Source organism: Culicoides brevitarsis, unplaced genomic scaffold, assembly GCF_036172545.1.
Source record: "Culicoides brevitarsis isolate CSIRO-B50_1 unplaced genomic scaffold, AGI_CSIRO_Cbre_v1 contig_27, whole genome shotgun sequence".
In the NCBI taxonomy this organism is placed as follows: Eukaryota; Metazoa; Arthropoda; class Insecta; order Diptera; family Ceratopogonidae; genus Culicoides; species Culicoides brevitarsis.
The window spans coordinates 20,536-40,236 of NW_026973411.1; the positions used below are offsets into that span (position 1 = coordinate 20,536).

At 24.7% G+C, this 19,701-nt stretch overlaps 2 protein-coding genes across 2 annotated transcripts; one reads left to right on the forward strand and one right to left on the reverse strand.

The window, feature by feature from the left end:
• The first annotated feature begins 7,081 nt into the window (after positions 1-7,081).
• LOC134836425 (uncharacterized) lies at positions 7,082-14,788 on the forward strand. Its single transcript, XM_063851630.1, has 6 exons — positions 7,082-7,211; positions 10,610-10,763; positions 10,821-11,026; positions 11,079-11,212; positions 11,275-11,521; positions 14,778-14,788. Exons 1-6 carry the CDS (start codon positions 7,082-7,084, stop codon positions 14,786-14,788), a joined length of 882 nt encoding a protein of 293 aa, XP_063707700.1.
• Positions 14,789-18,500: 3,712 nt separating this feature from the next.
• Positions 18,501-19,334, reverse strand: LOC134836426 (lactosylceramide 1,3-N-acetyl-beta-D-glucosaminyltransferase-like; the record flags this gene model as incomplete). The annotated part of the gene is made up of 2 exons (XM_063851631.1): positions 18,501-18,923; positions 19,002-19,334. Coding segments are annotated over 2 exons (756 nt in total), but the record flags the coding sequence as incomplete, so codon positions are not given.
• Positions 19,335-19,701: the final 367 nt, after the last annotated feature.

A 19,701-nucleotide genomic window follows, 5' to 3' on the forward strand; every position in this document is an offset into this window, starting at 1 on the left:
AAGGAAAAAATGAAATAAAACTAAAAAAATGTCCTTGAAATCCTTAAAATATTTTATTTTTAGTCAAAAAATAAAAAAATGTGAAAAAATAACAAAATTATGTCAAAAAATTAGATGATCAATTAAATTATTAAAACAAAAATTCCTGATAAAAATTTAAATAAAAAAAATTAATTAAACTTGAGATTTTCCGGGAACCTTCAAAACTTTTATCAAAGTACATTTCAATAACTCATTTTTCTTTCTTCCTCGAATTTACTACAATTAATTCAATTTTCATGAAAAAAAAAAAACTTTTCAATCTCTTAAAAATTTCCGCCCAAGTTTCCTCAAGTGCAAAAGCAAAATGAAAAAAAAAAACTGTCGAGGACAAAATCGTTTATTAATTTATAATTTTTTTTTACAATTTTTTCCCTCAAGAAGTTTAAACACCATCCATGTCGAAACAATTAAAGGATTTGATGACTTCCGTCAATGACTTTTAATTTTTCTTTTCCATATTTATTTTCGTTTGAAAGGACATTTGTCGTTGTAAGTTGTGGCGAACAAAGCAAAGCAAAAAAAAAAAAGAAAGGAAAACCAGAAAAAGGGTAAAAAGAAGGAGACGAGCGACGTGTAGTGAAAAGCAATTAAAAAACTTTCCTCATTTTCTTTCGTTATTTCCGCATTATTCTTTTGTGCGGCAACCGGCGAACTTCTTGCGTGTTAAATTGAAGAAGAGGAAAAAAAATTAATAAGCAGAAAGATTTTTGTCCATGCGGTGAAAAATGCTTTGAAGATTTGTTCGTCAATTAAAAATGTTTTTTTTTTGCTTGTGAAATTTTTTTTTCTATTTTTAAAGAAAATCAGTTAATTGAAATTATTTTAATAAAAATAAAAAAAAATTAAAAAATTAAAAAATTAAAAAAAAAAAAAAATATAAAAAAAAAACAAAAAAAAACTAAAATTAATAAAAAAAATAAAAATTTAAAAAGTTTTGAAACTAACAATATACAAAAATAATATTAATAAAAATTAAATACTTAAAAAAAATTTAAAAAATGTGAAAAAAATTTAAAAAAATAATTGAAAAATTAAATAAATAAATAAAAAGTGAACAAAAAGTACTTAATTTTAATTCATAAAATAAAAAACAAAAGTTTACATTTTTCAAGAATTAAAAAATAGTTTTAGTGCCAAATTTAAAAAAAAATAATTAAAAAAAAAAGTAAAAATAATTATTTTTAAAACACAAGTTTGATTTATAAAAATTTTCATTAATTTAAATAATTAAAAAAAATAAAAAAAAAATTTACAAAAAATTTAAATAAATTTTCACAAAAAAAAAATTTACAAAAAAATAAAAAAAAATTTTTAAATAAATTGTGAATAAAATATTTGGAAAACTGAAATTTTTAAAATAATTTAATTATAAATAATAATTAATTTTTATAAATAATAAAAATTATAAATTATTCAATATAAAAAAAAATGTTCAAATAATTATAAAAAAATTAAGTTTTTCAAAAATTAAAAAAAAATGAATTAAATTAAATTTAAAAAATTAAAATTTTTAAAAAATAAAAAAAAATTTTGTGCAAAAAATTTTCATCAATTTAAAAAAAAATTTATCAAAAAATAAAAAAAGCTTTAAAAAAGAAAAAAACAAAATTCGTGAAAATAAATAAAAAAAATAGTAAAGAAATTAATTTATTTAGAAAATGTAAATAAAATATTTATTTTAAAAAATTAAAATTTATTTAATTATTAAAAATGAAAAATAAAAAAAAAATTAATAAAATTTTTAAAGTTTTTAAAAAAATAAATTTTAAATAAAAAAATAAAAATTAAAAAATAATAAAATTAAAAATTTTATAAACTGAAGAATTAAAAAATTATTTAAAAAAATTTATTAAATTAAGAAAATAAATAAATTTCAAATAAAAAAAATATCATTTAAAAATAAAACCTCAAAAAATTAAAAAAAATAGTGAAATATGTGAAAAACTTACAAAAATAAAATAAAAATCCAGAAATGTGGGTAAGTATTTCATTTCACGCCATCATCCTTTTATCACTTATTTATCGTCTCAACTATCAACTGTGTTCATCATCATCTCCCACACACACACACATCGTTACTTGCCATAAAAGTGTTGATGTTTGAAATATGAACTTTTTTCCTCTTATTTTGCCAACAACTTCGTTCTGTGTACAAAATTTTAGACATTCGACAAGAAAAGGGTTGGCATAACATTAGAAATAAAATTTGTGTATTCATTAGTTTTTAAATTAGAACTACTTTCGTCGCTTCGTTTCCATATCAAAGACATCGTGATGATTTTTAAGCATAATTAAGTGTTCCCGTTCCTCGTTGCGCCGCAAAATGAGCCACTTGGGGATTGATTCCATTTCCTAACCCGAAGACTGCGAAACTCGTAACGACATGTTATGACATTTATTGGCAATGACACACGACGAGAAGTATCACTTTTCACAAATATTTCAATCTCTGTGATGACACACCCATCTCCCAGCACCGCATTGATATTCCGTTAACGTGCTGCTTTTGGTTTTGATACGACGAACGAAAAAAATGCCAAAGTTTTTCTCTGCTCATATCGTGTCGTGTCTTTGCTTGTCAACAACGATTATTGCATGGATTTCAACTTTTTTCTTTCTTTCGTCATTCTTGTTCGTCTCGCAAAGCTTCGTCGTATTTTTCATTTTATTATTCTTTGACGGTAACTTTTCTCACTTTTTCTACCGTTTTGCGGGCCTCGCATCATCCAGAAAGCGAAGAAGACACGATGGCAATAATACGTCTTTTAAAAACTATTTTATCCGATGTTAGAAGCAATAATGTGAAATATGAGACAAAGTACACAACACGAGCTGCCACAAAGTAGAACGACGACGAAGAGCTGAAAGTTGCGGGAAATGCTAAAAAATGAACAGAAAATTAATCTTGACTTAAAAAAATATAAAAAAAATATTTTTTAAAAATTAATTTAAAATTTTATTTTTTTTAAGATTTAATTTTGTTACTGTTTATTTTAATATTTATAATAAATTTTTTTCAAAATTTTTTTTTAATTTTAAAATTTTTTTTTTTTTTTTTAAATTTTAATTTTTTTAAAAAATAAATTAAAAAATTAAAAGAAATTCTTTGATTAAAATTTATTAAAAATTTTTAATGAATTGAATTGAATTTTTTTATTAAATTAATTATTCTTTCAAAATTTTAATTAAATAAAATTAAATAAATAAAATTGTTAAATTAAAATAATTTTAATTATTTTTTTAAAATTAAATAAATAATTTTTTAAATTTGATTACCTAATTTTTATAATTTTAAATTAATTTTTAATAAAAAAATTAAATATCGAAAAATTTACAAAAATTTTAAATTAAAATTATTTTTTATTTTATTTTCACTTCAAAAATTTGCGAAAATAAAATTTTTAAAAAGTTTTCAAATTTTTTAACTTAAAATATTTTTTTTAAGAAAATATTAATTTTTTTTTAAACTTTTTTTTAGCCCTAAATAAGGCTATTAAATTTTTAATTATTATTAAAAATGAAAAAAATATTTTTTTTTGAAATTTTTAAATTAAGAAAAAAAATTTTAAAAAATTAATATTTTCTAAAAAAGTTAAAAAATATAAAAATTTCTTGAATTTTTGAAGTTTAAAAATATATTGTTAAATTTTAATTAAATTAATGAATTTTATTATTTAAAAAATTATAATTATTTTTTTAATTAAATATTTTAAATTTATAAAAATTTATTAGATTCTATTTTTATTATTTTTAAAAATTCTATTTTTTTTTTCTTTAATTTAACATTTCCCGCAACTTCATGGCGTTGCATTGTAATTGCAAAAATCTAGACACGTAAATTGTGGTGTTTGAAACAGCTTAAAGAGACTTTGTGCGAAAGAAAGTTCGTTCTCTACAATGGCACGTCATATGTGAAATGAGCTTATAAGACATTTTTATGATGAAATGTGTTTGACATTAGCTCAAGACATATTTCATAACAGCAGCTTAAGTCCCATTTTCCTTGAATCGCTCGAAGGACAAAACAATGGAAAGTCGTTCACGATAAAAAAAAAATAAATAAACAATGGGATGAGAGAGGCAATGGGTGCATAAATAACACTTTTCTCCGTTGATCTCTTGTGTGCAATCTTTTCTCATTCTTCGCTTTCTTTTTCTTCGTCGTCGCCACGCGAGTCTTCCAAACGCACGACGACGACGAAACGAGAACGAAGAAAAGATTAAAAAATGTAAAAACTTATCTAAAGAGGCGTGTAAAGTGTATTAAAAACTTTTCTTTTGCGTATTTTTTCATTGTTTGTGTGTTTTTTGTTTCACTTTTGTTGCCACTGAAATATCTCGAGGCAGTAAAAAGTACACTCAAGTCCCTTAATATTCTCGACTTTTTATTTCGTTCTTGACTTTTCGCCTTGCTTCGTGTCTTCGCCGGTCGACGTGTGAAATTCAATAAAAATTAAAACCACGAAAAACTGTCAATCTTTCAGAGTCAGAGCGAAGTTTTGAGTGTTTTTGGGTTTTTAATTAAATTTCTCAGGAACGAACGGAGAAGAAATGTGTGGTCAAAAGTTTGTCTCGGCATGAAATTTATCGAAGAATGTCATCATCGGAGGAGCTTTTGTCGCATCAAAAAAAAGTTGGCAAACAATCTTCGAAGCAAATTTTGAATAAACCGAGAGAACCGAGCCTCTAACAATATAAAACAAAATAATGATGATAATAATAATTGTTTGCATAAGATAAAAGTTTTATAATAGTATTAAATTTTCTTCTTGTTTGTTTTTCTTGCTCTCGTCGTGCTGCGTTCGTCGTTCGTTATTCGTCTTGGCCGATACTTTTACACCACATTGATTCTATTATAATTTTATTTAGTTTTCATTTTCACTCAAGCAGCGCTCATTGCGGTTCGGTTGGATTCCATTCAAAAGTCGAACTATTAAAATTATGAAAGAAGACTTTTTTCTTTTTATCTGAGTTTGATGGCAAACTTTTTTTTTATTTTTCAACTTTTACTAATAAATCGAATCAACTTTAAACTGTTTCTTGTGAGGTTTCATTTTTTTTTATTTTTTTATTTTTAATTTTTTATTTTTTTTATTTATTTTATATTTATATTTATATTTATATTTATATTTATATTTATATTTATATATTTATATTTATATTTATATTTATATTTATATTTATATTTATATTTATATTTATATTTATATTTATATTTATATTTATATTTATATTTATATTTATATTTATATTTATATTTATATTTATATTTATATTTATATTTATATTTATATTTATATTTATATTTATATTTATATTTATATTTATATTTATATTTATATTTATATTTATATTTATATTTATATTTATATTTATATTTATATTTATATTTATATTTATATTTATATTTATATTTATATTTATATTTATATTTATATTTATATTTATATTTATATTTATATTTATATTTATATTTATATTTATATTTATATTTATATTTATATTTATATTTATATTTATATTTATATTTATATTTATATTTATATTTATATTTATATTTATATTTATATTTATATTTATATTTATATTTATATTTATATTTATATTTATATTTATATTTATATTTATATTTATATTTATATTTATATTTATATTATATTTATATTATATTTATATTTATATTTATATTTATATTTATATTTATATTTATATTTATATTTATATTTATATTTATATTTATATTTATATTTATATTTATATTTATATTTATATTTATATTTAATTTAATTAATAAAATTTATTTTTTATATAATTTTTTTCTCACTTTTAATTTTTTGTTTGAACTTCAAGTCAACGAAGAGCAAAAGAGGAAATTTATGTGATGCGACACGAGATACGAGTCGAAATGGAAACATAAGTTAGTAAAAATGCAAACAACAAACAGAGAACGAACGCGTTGTAAATAGAAATGAAAATAATGCAAAAATGAAGAGAAACGAGCAACTAAGCAGCTCTATTTATGATTTATGACTTCACAGTCGTTCGTTGCAAGACTTTTGCATTCAAAGCAACGCGAGAGATAACTTTTGACATTTTTGCAACTTTTTTTCGAACCTTTCTTCGGGCACTTCAAGCGATTAACGACCTTTTTCGTGTTTCGCTTTAATGGCGCAACAATTAAGAAAATGCGCTCATTAATTTCTAATCAAAACTTTTTTTCTCCTTTTTCGAATTATTTTAATTAGAAACAACATTTATTACTCTCATTAAGCACCGAATGAGCCCGAAGAACGGCGAGCAAGGCGTCTCCATTTGCGACGAAGAAGAAATTAAAAAAGTTCGAGTTCTCGAGTTTCAAAGCGAATTTCGATTGAATTGAGAAAATTTTCTTTTTTTTTTGTCATCCGAGTCGCTTCTTCAGTCGGAGGAATTTCAACTTTTTAATTAAATCTCGTCAATGGCACAAAAAATCTCACACGACGACGAATTTACGGCAATTTGCAGCAAACAACCACAAAATAACAGCTCGAAGGCAGAAGAGCAGATTTTCTTCGTCGTTCGCCGAGTGCATTCCTCGTCGTGTCGCGTGAAGTTGGAATGCGAGCAAAAAAGTCAGTGGCTGGCAAGATGGGGGTTTCTTCGGGACACCAACGCATTACATCATCATCATCATCGAAATGTATCAAAAAAATGACGATAATTACACGTCGTTCCATGTTCCGTTGCGAGTCTGCGTGTCGTTTCCATCGAGACGTTGGAAAGCGAACCGAAACGGCGCAAGTTCTTCCCGTGTTCCGTTTTCCACGAGGAGAGCGGCCTTCCAGGATGCAGCAACTACACACCGACTCTCGTTGCGATGCGAGATGAAATATTTCGGGTGACAAGCCAGTTGAAATTCGGGCAAGGAAGTGACAAGACATGCCACGATTTTAACGACTTTCTGCGTCTTTCGACTTTTTTGCGTGCCCAAAGTGCGTTTGTGAAAAAAAATCAAAACAAAAAATGTGAAAAAATTAAAATTTTTGAAAAAATCCGAAAAATGAAGATGAAAAAGTGCGAAACCGGCTTCGAGGAAGGAAATGTGAAACGGAGGAAAGGAGACGACGACATGATGATGCATTTCGTTTGGAATATAATTTTCTACTGTTTGACGATTCTCACCATAAATGGTAGGTTGGCAGCAACATATTTTCCGACTTTTTACGGCGAAACTTTTTTCTCGTCTCGTCATGCATGAAAATATTTTTGCGGCAATTATTGACGGTCCAGTGCAGAAATTTCTCTCTAAAAATGCTCCAGAGACGCGTTTTCAGCTTTTTTCTTCTTCTTCTTCGGTTCAAGACAAAGCAAATTCCCCGCTGGAGACACTCGGATCGATTTTCGAGACACGCGAGACTTTCGCTCAAAGTGAAATTAACATTTACGCACGAATCTTCCAATAATGACACAATTTATAAACATTTCGCGTCATTCGCGACGAAAGACGACGAGAAAAAAATCGAAAAGCAATTCCATTAATTTTGCATCTCATTTGGCGAACGAACGAAAGTCTCAAAAGTCACGTGCGTCAATTCTTGTCCCCGAAAGTCGTTCGCTCTTCGCTAATCGAAGAAGAAACGAAGAAAAAAACAGGAAACAAAGGAAATTGATTTTTCCAATCGAGACACTGAAAAAAAGAAGAAAAGAAATTTAAAAATAAACGATAATAGCTTGTCGTTAATTTTCAGACCGAATCACAGCAACGCAGGTGAAAATAGCCAAATTTTAATAAGCAATAAAAAACATTAAATTTGGGCCTAAAAACATTAACCACGTGACCAATTTTAGTTTGTTTTATCAATTTCGATCTTTATCATTAAATTTTTTCAACGTAAATGGCTCGAATTATCCTCAAGATATTTTTTTTTACTTTTTTGTACTCCTCAATTAAAATTTTCATACTTTCATATTTTCTTTTAAGAATTTTTTTGTTAAAAAAAAGCTCAAATTGTTCATTTTTGAACATAAAATTTCACAATTTTATACTCCTCGGGGGTTTTTAGGCTAAATAATAAAATTATTTCACATTTTTGTACTCCTCATTTTACATTTTTTTAAATTTTGGCCAATTTATAGCTTATTTTTTAAATTAGTTAAAAAAAAATAATTAATTAAATTCAAAATTCAAAATAAATAAAAAAAAATTAAATTAATAAAAAAAAAATTTTTTTAAAAAAAAATAATAAAATAAATAAAAACAAAAATTAAAAAAAAATAATTTAAAAATTTTTTTTTTTTGAAAATTAAAATTTAATTAAAAAAATTTTAAAATTAATTTATTAAAGCTTTTAAAAATACAAAAAAAAATTAAGTTTAATTTTTTTTAACAAATTGAATTTAAATTAATTTAAAAAAAAAATTATAAAACTTAAAAAAATTAATTTAAAAAAAAAAAAAAATAAAAAAAACAAATAAATGTTAAAAAAATCTAAAACATGATAAAAAAAACTCAAATCACTCTGTGAATAAACCACGTGACCTTGAACCAAAGAAACTAATTACATTTTCGTAATCAAGTCTGGCGAAAAACTTTTGTTGTCCAAATCTTCGTCTTATAAATAAATAAATAAAAAAAAAACAACAAGAGACAACTGTGATGGAATTAAGACGAGATAAACAACAGACGCTCGAAGCATTTGTTTTCCTTCTCATTTTGTCGTCGCTCGTCTTTCGAATCGAAACGAGATGAATTTAATCTCTGGATCGGTATTTAAAATCTTCCTTTTCAGAAATGAGAGACAGAGACACGTCATCGTCGTCGTGCCTTCTAATTACACTCAATTTATCTCAAAAAACGAGAGAAGAAAAGGAAAAATAACAACGGAAGACAGTCGTTTATTATAATCTCTCTGTCTCTAATTTCTCTGCTTTGTCCCACTTTTTTTCTTATTTTTTTTTATTTCTCACATTAAAACCCTTATAAATATAAATTTAACTGTCTTACCCGGTAGCGAGATAATAAACTGCCTAAAGACAATAAATTAGGCAATAATAAGGCAAACACACACTCACACACCTGCCGACTGCTTTTTTTGCGGTGAAAAGGTGAAAATCCTCTTAATTCTCTCGCTTTTCATTTTGTTTCAACCAAAATTAATGATTTACGGAAATCGCCTTGAAATTATTTCGAAAAGACAATTTTATTTATTTTTTTTATTGCGATTATTATGAAGTTGGTCCTTTTCCGTTTCACCCCCAAAACAATCTGCGGATGATGATTTATTGTGACATGACGCCCAATGTCGTCGTCGTTTGAACGAAAAATAAAAAAAAAAGAAAATTACTTTAAGAGTACTTTCAAAATTAATAGAAACAGTGATTAATCACTCACTTGAACAATTGTGCTTCGTAGGAGAAAAAAAAGTTGAAACGTCAAAAAAGTGTCAGGAACATTCTGATTTTTCATGAAAGAGGCGATTTTGCTGAAAATGATGAATTTGTACAAAAATTTTCACTGTTGGTAAAATTCTTTGGGTCAATTGATTTTTTTTTTTTAAGATTTTGCTTGGTTTGGATTTACTTACAAAAAAATTTTTGCAAAAAAAAAAAAATATAAAAAAATTAAACTGAATAAAAAAAAATATATATATTTAAACAATTAATTCAAATAAAAATTAAAAAAAAAAATTAAAAATAAAATTAAAAAAAAAAATTAATTAATTTGTTTTTTTTTAATTTTCAAAAAAAAAAAAATTTAAGTACTTAAAAAAAAATTAAATTAAAATTATTTCAAAAAGTTATGTGCTAAAAAAAATTAATAAAACTAAAAAAAAATAAATAAAACTAAAAAAAATAAATAAAATAATTAAAATAAAAAAAAATAAATATTTAATAAATTATTTTTTTAAGCTTGAAAAATAAAAAAAAAATAAAATTAATAAATATTTAAAAAAATAATTAATTGCATTTTTTGCTTGGTTTGAATTTTTCAAAAACAAATATTTGCTAAAAAAATAAATATATATTTTTTTAAAAAATAAATTAAATCTTAACAACAAATTATTTTAAATAAATAAAATATTTAAAAATTAATTGAAAAAAATAAAATAATTAAAAATTAAATAAAATAATTTTTTAAGCTTGAATTTATTTAAAAATAATAATCTGCATTAAAACAATTAATGAAATTTAAAAAATCAAATTAATTTTTTTAAAAAAATTTAAAATTTAAAAAAATGACGTTGGAAAAATCTAAAAAATAAATTAAAAAAAAAAAAAAAATTAAAAAAATTAATAAATATTTTTTAAATAAAATTTAATTAAATTAAATTAATTTACTTACCAAAATAATAAATTTTCCTTTTGACAATTTTAAATAAAAAAAAAATCATAAATTTTACTTAAAATTCATACAAAAACCAACAAAAAATCTTCCATTCACAAATTTGCTCCTAATTTAAGCCAAAAATAATTTCGTGAAGTGATTCAATCGTAAACTCCATAGAAAAGCCACAAAAATGTGACCCTTTATTAACCGCAAACAAAATTCCATTTATCGCTCATTTCTCGTCTTCTTCGTTTTTTGCAGTAATTCCCCGTACCCAAAGTCTCGATCTAACCGATATTGATGTGCCACAAGTAGTCGATGTGAAAGATACCGTAACGTTATTGTGTAATTATAGCATGGGAAGGGATAAATTGCATTCTGTCAAATGGTACAAAGATGGGCAGGAATTTTATCGGTGAGTTAATTTTTCGTCGGAAAATTCAAATTTTGTGTCAATTTGTGTCATTTTTAGTTATTCGCCGACAGAATCGAAACGCACATTTCCCGTTCTCGGGGTGACAATTGTGCATCAACCGCATGACGAGTGCAACAGACGACATTGCAGCATCTCGCTCGGGCAACTGAACTCGTATTCAACAGGCGTTTACAAGTGCGAGGTGTCTGGAGATGCGCCCGCCTTTCCCGTCGTTTACGATTCACGAAATATGACAGTTTATGGTAAGATTTTCCGAAGTTTTTCGAATTTTTAAGTAAAAATTGCCTTTTTCAGCACTTCCGAGACTCGATCCAATCGTCACGGGACTTGGAACGCGATACGAAATCGGAGATTATGTCTTTGGGAATTGCACTTCAGACATTTCTTATCCAAAAGCGCAACTTTATTGGTACATTAATGATGCTCAAGTAAGTTTTCTGACTTTAATTTTTTAAATTTTCCTTTTTTGATGAAAATTTTTGATTTTTAGGCTTCTCCTGAGATGCTGTTTCCGCAACGTGAATCCCGTATGGACATCGATGGGTTCTCGCTCTACTCGAGAAGTTTAAATTTGAGATTTCCCGTTGATAAGAGCAGATTTTCGGACTCACGCATCATCCTAAAGTGCGTGGCGAAGATTAAGGAGTTTCCGAAAGCGAATCGGGAGACAACTCACATGATAATCGTGCCTAAGCTGCAAGTGCAGAGAGAGATGTCTTTGAATTATCGGAGTAAAGGTAAGAAATTTTTTTGATTTTTTAAAAATTTTAATGAATTAATTATTAAATTTAAAATAATTTATTTTATTTAATTGAAATTAAAAATTTTTAAAAATCAAAATTAAAATAATTTTTTTAAAAAATAAAATTCAATTTTTTAAAAATTAAAATTTTAAAAAATTAAAATCATATTTTTTTTAAATTAAAATTATTTTTTTTTTTTTTTTTTAATTAAAATTAAATTTTTAAAAATTAATATCTAATTGATTAAAATATAATTAATAACTTTAATAATTTTAATTATATTAAAAAAAATGTCACAATTTTTCGAAAATATTTTTATTATGATCAATTCAAAATTTAAAAATTTTTATTTAGTTTCTTAAAATTTTAGATTTTAATTTTTTTATATAAAATTTTATTAAAAAATAAATTTTCATAAAAATTAAATCTACAAAATTTGACAAAAAAAAAATGTATAAAAAATTAATAAATTTAAAAAAATATTAATTAAGTATTTAAATTATGAAAAAAAATTAATATTCTAACTTTAAATTTTTTATCAATTTTAAACTTTCTAATAAAAATTTTTAAAAAATCTGAAAAACTAAAAATTTTCATTTTAAATAATTTTTTAAAAATATTTTTAATTTATATTTAAATAATTATTTTTTTAATTAATTAAAAAAAATAAATTAATTAATTATTAATTTTAAAATTAATAAAAAAAATAATTATTTTTTTAATTAAATTAATTAATAAAATTTTTAAATTATTTAACTAATTAAAAAAAATAATTAGAAAAATTAAATTTTGGTTAAAAATTGTGACATTTTTCTTTAACTGTAAAAAAAAATAAATTTACTTACAAAACCACAAAAATAATTTAAATTCAATTCTTTCATTAGGCACAAAACCACAAAGTACATCCTTCTTCATCGCATCTTTATCATTCCTGCTCGCCATCCTTTTTTCTCGTTGTTCAAATCCAGCAGTTTCAGTGCGATGATGATACGATAATAATTAAAAGCTATCATCCCGCATTAAATTATTCTCCATAACATACTCTACAAAAACAACAACAACACCAATAATAATGAAAAACATATAAAAAAATATTTTTTGAACGAATATACGGAAAAAACAAAAAAAAAAACTTAACAAAAAAAAAAAACTTGTGAAAAAAAAAGAAATTAATTGAAAACAAACTTTGAGCACTGATTTTTAATGTGATTTGTGAATGTTTCTGAATAAATAACAACAAATATCGCCCAGTTAATTGCAATTTGGCGAAAAATCAATTATGCCGGTAACAAATGAACCACAATGTAATTATTGGAAAAATTAAAAAAAAAAAGTTTTAGAGAAAGAGCGTCGAGTAGTGAATAATTGAAAAGTGTCAGTTCATTAACGAACCATCAATACCGGAAAATGCAACTAAAAAAAACGAGACAAAATAAAATAATAATAAATAATTATAATAATTAATCAAATGATAATAATAAATTGGACATAAATCACAACTACAACAACAAAAACAGCAGACATATGGCAGCAACAAACATTCATCAGAAATAAATTCATTAAATCAAAAAAGCAAATAATTACGTTTTGCTATTTTAATTTTCGTTGCACGGCGGCGCGGATTCATATATACAGGTTGCTATAAATTTATTATTATTATTTAAATATGTTTATTTTTGTTTGTGATTAAAACAATATTCATTATTTTTTTTATTATTTAGAGTCGTTCGTTAGAAGTTTTAATTTTAGAAATTTATTTATTTTTTTAATTTAATTTTTTTTAATTAAAAAAAATTTTTCGTGCTTCAAAAAATTTTTTCATAACTTTTTTTTTTACATTTTTAATGTAATTTTTTTAATTTAAAATATTTTTTTTAAATAACATTTATTTTTTTATATTTTTTATCATTTAATTTTTTTTTCTAAAAATAGGAAAAAAATTAATAAAATTTAAATTAAAAATAAAATTAATTAAATAAATTAATATTAATTTTAAAAAATAAATAAATTTTTTTAAAAAATATATTTTTTTAATTTTTTTAAATAATAATAAAATCAATATAAAAGAAAAAAATTATTTTTTTTTATTTTTATAAATTTAAAAAATTATTTTTTTTAAATTTATTTAATTTTTTAACAAAAAATATTTTTTTTTACTTTTTTTCCTTAATATTTGAAAAATAATAATTTTTAATATTTTTCATTATTAATTTTTTAAATTAAAAAAATTAAATAACAAAAAAATATTTTTGATTAAAAAAAACAAAATATTTTTTTAATTAAAAATTAAATTAATTTATTTAATAAAAATTTATTTGTTATTTAAATATAAAAGAAATTATTAAATTTAAATTAATTAAATAAAAAAAAATATTTTTGGAGCCCAAAAAAATTTTTTTAGTGAAATTTAGTGTCACGGATCTTCTCAAATGTGTTAAAATAATGGTTTTTCGTACTTTTTGACTATAATGAGAGGTCTGAGAGCAATATGATCTATGAAATATCTTCATGAAATTTTCTCAGCTTTCACATAAAGTCATTTAATTACTAATTTGAACTCATGCTCGTCAAGTTGTGGAAGAAAATTTAGTAAATTTCGTCAAAATTGAAGGTTGGGCGATAAATATGACAATTTTTGATATTAAATATTTTTAAAATTTTATTTTACGAGTGAATTGTATATCAAAAATGTAACAACTTTTGTTCTACAACTTTTTTGTGGGTCGCACTAAAACGTGAAAACTAAGGATTTGAAGTTTTTCAAAGGGAAATGATATTTTCACTAACAAAGGGTATTAAAACTCATTTTAAATGTTTTGAACGCATGATTCTAACAAATTTTTTGAAGATTCTATAGATTATTTCTATCTTAAATGCTCAAAATAATGCATTAAAACTAAGATTTATTAACCTTTGTAAATGAAAATATAATTTTTCTTTAAAAAACTTCAAAGCCTTAATTTTCACGTTTTAGTGCAGCCAACAAAAAAGTTGTAGAACAAAAGTTATTACGTTTTTGATGTACAATACACTCATAAAGTTCGATTTTGAAAATTTATCAATTTCAAAAATTGTAATAAGAAATTTTTTTTTAAAGATAAATTTTAGGTAATTTCAAGTTCTAATGAAATAAATTTTCAACAAAAAATGACATCTCAAGGGTTAAAATTGCAATATTTTCTTACCACAGTGCAAAAAAATCACTTTTCCGATAATTTTGACAACAACTTTAATGAAATTCCTCGAACAGCTTTCGCTTAAATTTATATCTTGTCTGATAAGAATCCCCATAAATAGTGCAAAAATTCCCATCTGACCTGACAAATGTTCTCATCGTGCACAGATTAATGTCGTCTGATATCGCTTCATTGACCCATGCGAAACAATAAAAACCAAAAAAATCCATTTTGACCGTGTCGTTATCAAATGATTAGAATCTAACTCGTTCTTACATTTTTTTTGGAAAATTATACGGTTCGAATTGACTTTTGTTTTGTGTCTTGCGATCCCTTTTCCGTTGATAATCCCTCAACAAATACAAACATTTATCAAATTGACTGGATTTCTTCTTATCATTCATTCACTTAAACTCCGTTTCTCGTGTGTAAGCTTCGACCGACGTGAGAGTTTATTGTGTTCGTTATTACATTTATCACTCCCCTTCCATTATTTCCGTAGCGTACGAGTGAAAATTGATTAATTATGGAAAACACTTGGCAAAACGACGGAGCATAAGTTAATAATCATCATCCCGAAAAGTGGCAAAAGTCAAAAAGTTATTGTTTGGCGGATTATTTCTCGATTTGAGGCCCGTTCGGTGACAATGCGCGTCGCGATGTTCGCAAATCCCCGAAAAAGACATTCAACACATCCTTTTTCCTTCCACAATCTAATAGCTTTTCCTTCCTGCATAAATTTAGCGTGCCATGTACAGTCAAGGGGCGCGTGACCCGAAATTTTATGGATCACCTGCTGTGTGAGAAAGTAATCCCGCAAGTCAAGTTTAAGTTTTTTATTAGATTTTGCGACTTTGATGGATTTTTTTCTCCTCATTTCTCCAAATTTTCATAAAAAATCCAATTTTCAAGATTTTTTTAAGGGAAAATTTCTCAGAAAAATTCAATTTTTCCATTTTCTTGCAATAATTTCAAGGAAAAACACTAAAGAAGACAACAACATGACACAAATTTCCGTTTTCCCCTTCAAACGAAGACGTTTTGTGTGCACGTACAAGAGATTCCTTTGCCATTCTTGAACAAACAAAAGGACACGAAAACGCAAGACAAACAGTTTCCTTCCGACCTTTGATCTGTAAAGTCGTTCCAAGCCACAAGTTGAAATAAAATGAGCGGCGTCAGTATCGAGATGGGAGCAATGTGGCGTCTTTCGGAAGATGCAGCTCGTCGTTTCGCCAGAGATCGCTTCACGAATTTCGCGAGTCATCATCATCATCATCACCATCATCGTCATTATTCAAATATTTATAATGGTAAAAAAAGAGATTTATTACCATCTGTTAAAAATTCTACAAAAAAAAAAAGAAAATGTCTGAAAAGTACAAAAAAAATGTTCATGAAACATCCTTTTAATAAGAAAAAATTTAAAAAAATTAATTTTAATCAACAAAAAATTTAAATTTTAATTGTGATTCATGACGAGGCGCCCGACAAATTAATTTATTTTGTGGTTTGTCTCGTAAAAATGGTCAAAAAAGTGTCTCGTTATGTAATGCGGAAAAAAAAATTCAGAATAATAACAACAAAAAATTATTCGATAAAATAATCGGATAGTGAAACATTTGGCGCCGCATATTATTAGTTGTACTTTTATTTTATTTTAAAATCAATGACGTGTTTGAATTTCGCGGAAAAGTGTGTAACGTTCGCGTCTTTGAAGAAGTTGATGGTGTCTCGATGATTTTTTTGTTATCTTTTATTTGAATAATATTTACCCACTCACTTTGTAACGACCTTTGTGAATGTCTTTTGTAAGATTTATGCGAAATTTTAAAGGATTTTAAGTTCTCATGGAATGAAATTTAATTAAAAAATCATTTTTATCTTCAAAAATTTAGTAAAAATTTGTAAGATTTTTTATTTAAGAATTTTTTTTTTAATTAAGAAAAATAAAAATTTTAGGATAAATATTGAAGATTTACAAAAAAAATGAATTTTTAATAATTTTTTTAAAAATAAAATTTAGTAAAAAAAATATAAAATTTTGGTATGAATTAAAAAAATAATATTTTTTTAGGATAAATATTAACAAAAAATAAATTTTTAATAATTTTAAGAAAATAAAAATTAATTTAAAAATTTTTTTTTGGTGAATTAAAAAAAATAATTTTAAGGATTAATTTTTACAAAAAATAAAGATTTAATAATTTTTTAAAATAATTTAATTTAATAATTTTTTGATTAATGTAAAGATGATGATTATTTTAGTGAAAAAGGGAAAAAATATATTAAAAATAAAAAAAATTCTTAAAACTATTTTTCACATAAATTTATTAATTTTTCATGAAGAAAAAACTTTTTTAATCAAAAATTTATTGAAATAATAATTTTTTTCATTGAAAAAAAATTTTTAAGTAAATTCAAATTTTTTCATGAAAAATTAAAAATTTAATTTGCAACATTAATAAATCCAAATAGGATATTTTATTAACTATAAAAATAGAAAAATATTTTATTTTTTTTTAAATTTTAAACTTAAAATTAAAAAAAAATTATTAATTTTGTAAAAAATTTCAAAGTTAAAGTCTCATCTCAAATAAAATTCTTCAAAAACTTTCCTTTAAATTTCGCCAAATTGTTAAAATGCACTAAAAATCATTTAAATACAACATTTCCCATCATAAAATTCCGTTAAATGTCACAAAACGACAGACAGTAAAGCACTTAATTAATTCAATTCTTACCTCATTCCTCTTTTTTGCAGATCCATATCAACTACTCAACGCTGCATCCCACAGATTGGTAAGCCAAGGAGGCTCAGGACAGATACAATTATGGCAATTTCTGCTCGAGCTGCTCGCTGATTCGTCAAATTCCTTCATACAATGGGAGGGAACAAATGGTGAATTCAAGGTAATTTCCCCTTCCTCTTATGTTCAGAACTGCGCGCGTACGGGATAAATATTCTATAGAAGGGCTGCTCATCGAATCGACTTTCTTTCAGCTCACAGATCCTGATGAAGTTGCACGTCGCTGGGGCGAACGCAAAGCCAAACCAAATATGAATTATGACAAATTGAGTCGTGCTCTAAGGTGAGTTTGCACTTTTTTTATTTGTGATTTCAGTTGAAATTCGGATCAAAAAGTAATAATAATAGATCAAAAGGTGCGAAATGTTTTTACGAATTTTGCGGTTTTATTTGATTTTTTTTTTTGGGATATTTACATAACAAGGCACAGCAGGCCCACACACATGCGCGAGTCGTTAGAGAACTCGTGTGAGAAATTTCGTAGAGCAGAGAGAAAAGAGGCTCGCTCGTACATTCTTTGCATTCTTCTTTGATTTCTTGCTTCGTGTATGGGTTTTTTCTGCATACACTCTCTTCGCTTGTTTCAATTAAATTTAGCTGTTTCTTCATTTATCTTACAATCGCTTTTAAATTTATAATGTTTTAGTGCTGCGAGCGGCAATTCTGAGAAAAATGACCATTCAGTTGTTGCGAGAATGCGGAAGGAAGTTTGCCAGAAATAAATGAGCGATGATTCATGTTGATTTTTTTTTTAACAGTTTGAAGAATTTTGTCAAATTTTTGTTTTTTTTTTTTATTTTTTTTTATAAAAATTTTTGATTTTTTTTTTAATTTTTTATAATTAAATTTATTTAAATTTAAATATTTTTTTTAAATTTATTGAAAAAATTATTTATTTTTTTAAACTTTTTTTATATTTTATTTTTTAATTTTTTAATTATTAATTTATTAAAAAAAATGTTTTAAAAAAATTTTTTTTTCATATTTTTACGAAATATTTGATAATTCATTAAATTTTTTAATGCCTTTCCATACGTCGTCGCCTTCGTTAAGAATGTAAAAATCATAACACGCCACAAAAACATTTTGATGTTCAATTTTAGTTGCATTCACAAATTCCTTCAATTGTTTTACGCCTCTTCCATATACCAAAACTCCTCCATCTGTTGCATTGATTCCCGTTTTTTCTCTCGCTACTCCGCTAACAAAGGCATCTTCAATCCACAAAAACGGCAAAATGTTCGCAACTTCGTAAATCTTTCCAACTGTCGATTGGGCATAAAATATCGCGAAACCTCCGATGTAATCTGGATAAAATTTGCCTTGAAGCTCTTCTTCTGTCACTCGATGTCTATCCTTTGAACTTCGTCCGATCGGATTCTCATGAAACAAACGCCCGTAAACGAAATTCTGATTTACATCATAGAATTATTGCCCCCAAAAGGATGTTTTGAAGGAACTTAACAAGAATGGCATGTTGAACATCACATCGTCATCAGTTTTTAAAACGACTTTTGCACTTCCACAGAAATATTTTGCCCATTTTAGACTCATAACGTGCTTATAAGTGAGATTTCGATAATCATCGACAAAGGATCCTTGAATTATGTCGTGATATTTTTCATTTTCGGAGATGATTTCGTCTTGTTTCTGCTTCGATTTAACTGTTCCAAGAGTGAAATACACTCGAAATCGACCAAATTTGCCATTTTCTGTTTGATTTGCCCACGTTCGTCGAATAACTTGACGTTTTTTGAAATTATTAGGAGCTGATTCAACAAAAACTGCGAGATCAATTCCTTCAACGGGACATGGAGGTTGCTGGATGACAAAATGAAAGTCATTAATGTTAATTAATTTCGTGAAATCCGTTGAATTTTCAGATGAACTCATATAATTTTCATATAAAAAGTTCGATACCAGAAGAAATAAGGCCAGCGCCAACAGAAATGAATGTAATATTTTTCTTGTCAGAAACCTTTGATTGCAATTTGCGATAGTTGCAAAAAAATCTTCAAAGCGCCCCATAAGTATGGAAAAAAATTTTTTTTTTACAAAATACAACTGCTTGAATGATATTTGACAGCAAACTGAAAAGCTTTTTGACACAAAAAAATAGTTGTTTTCACTTTTTGAAAGTTTGCTCAGCTGACACATTTTTTTTTTTGTACAAATTTAGTTCAATGTT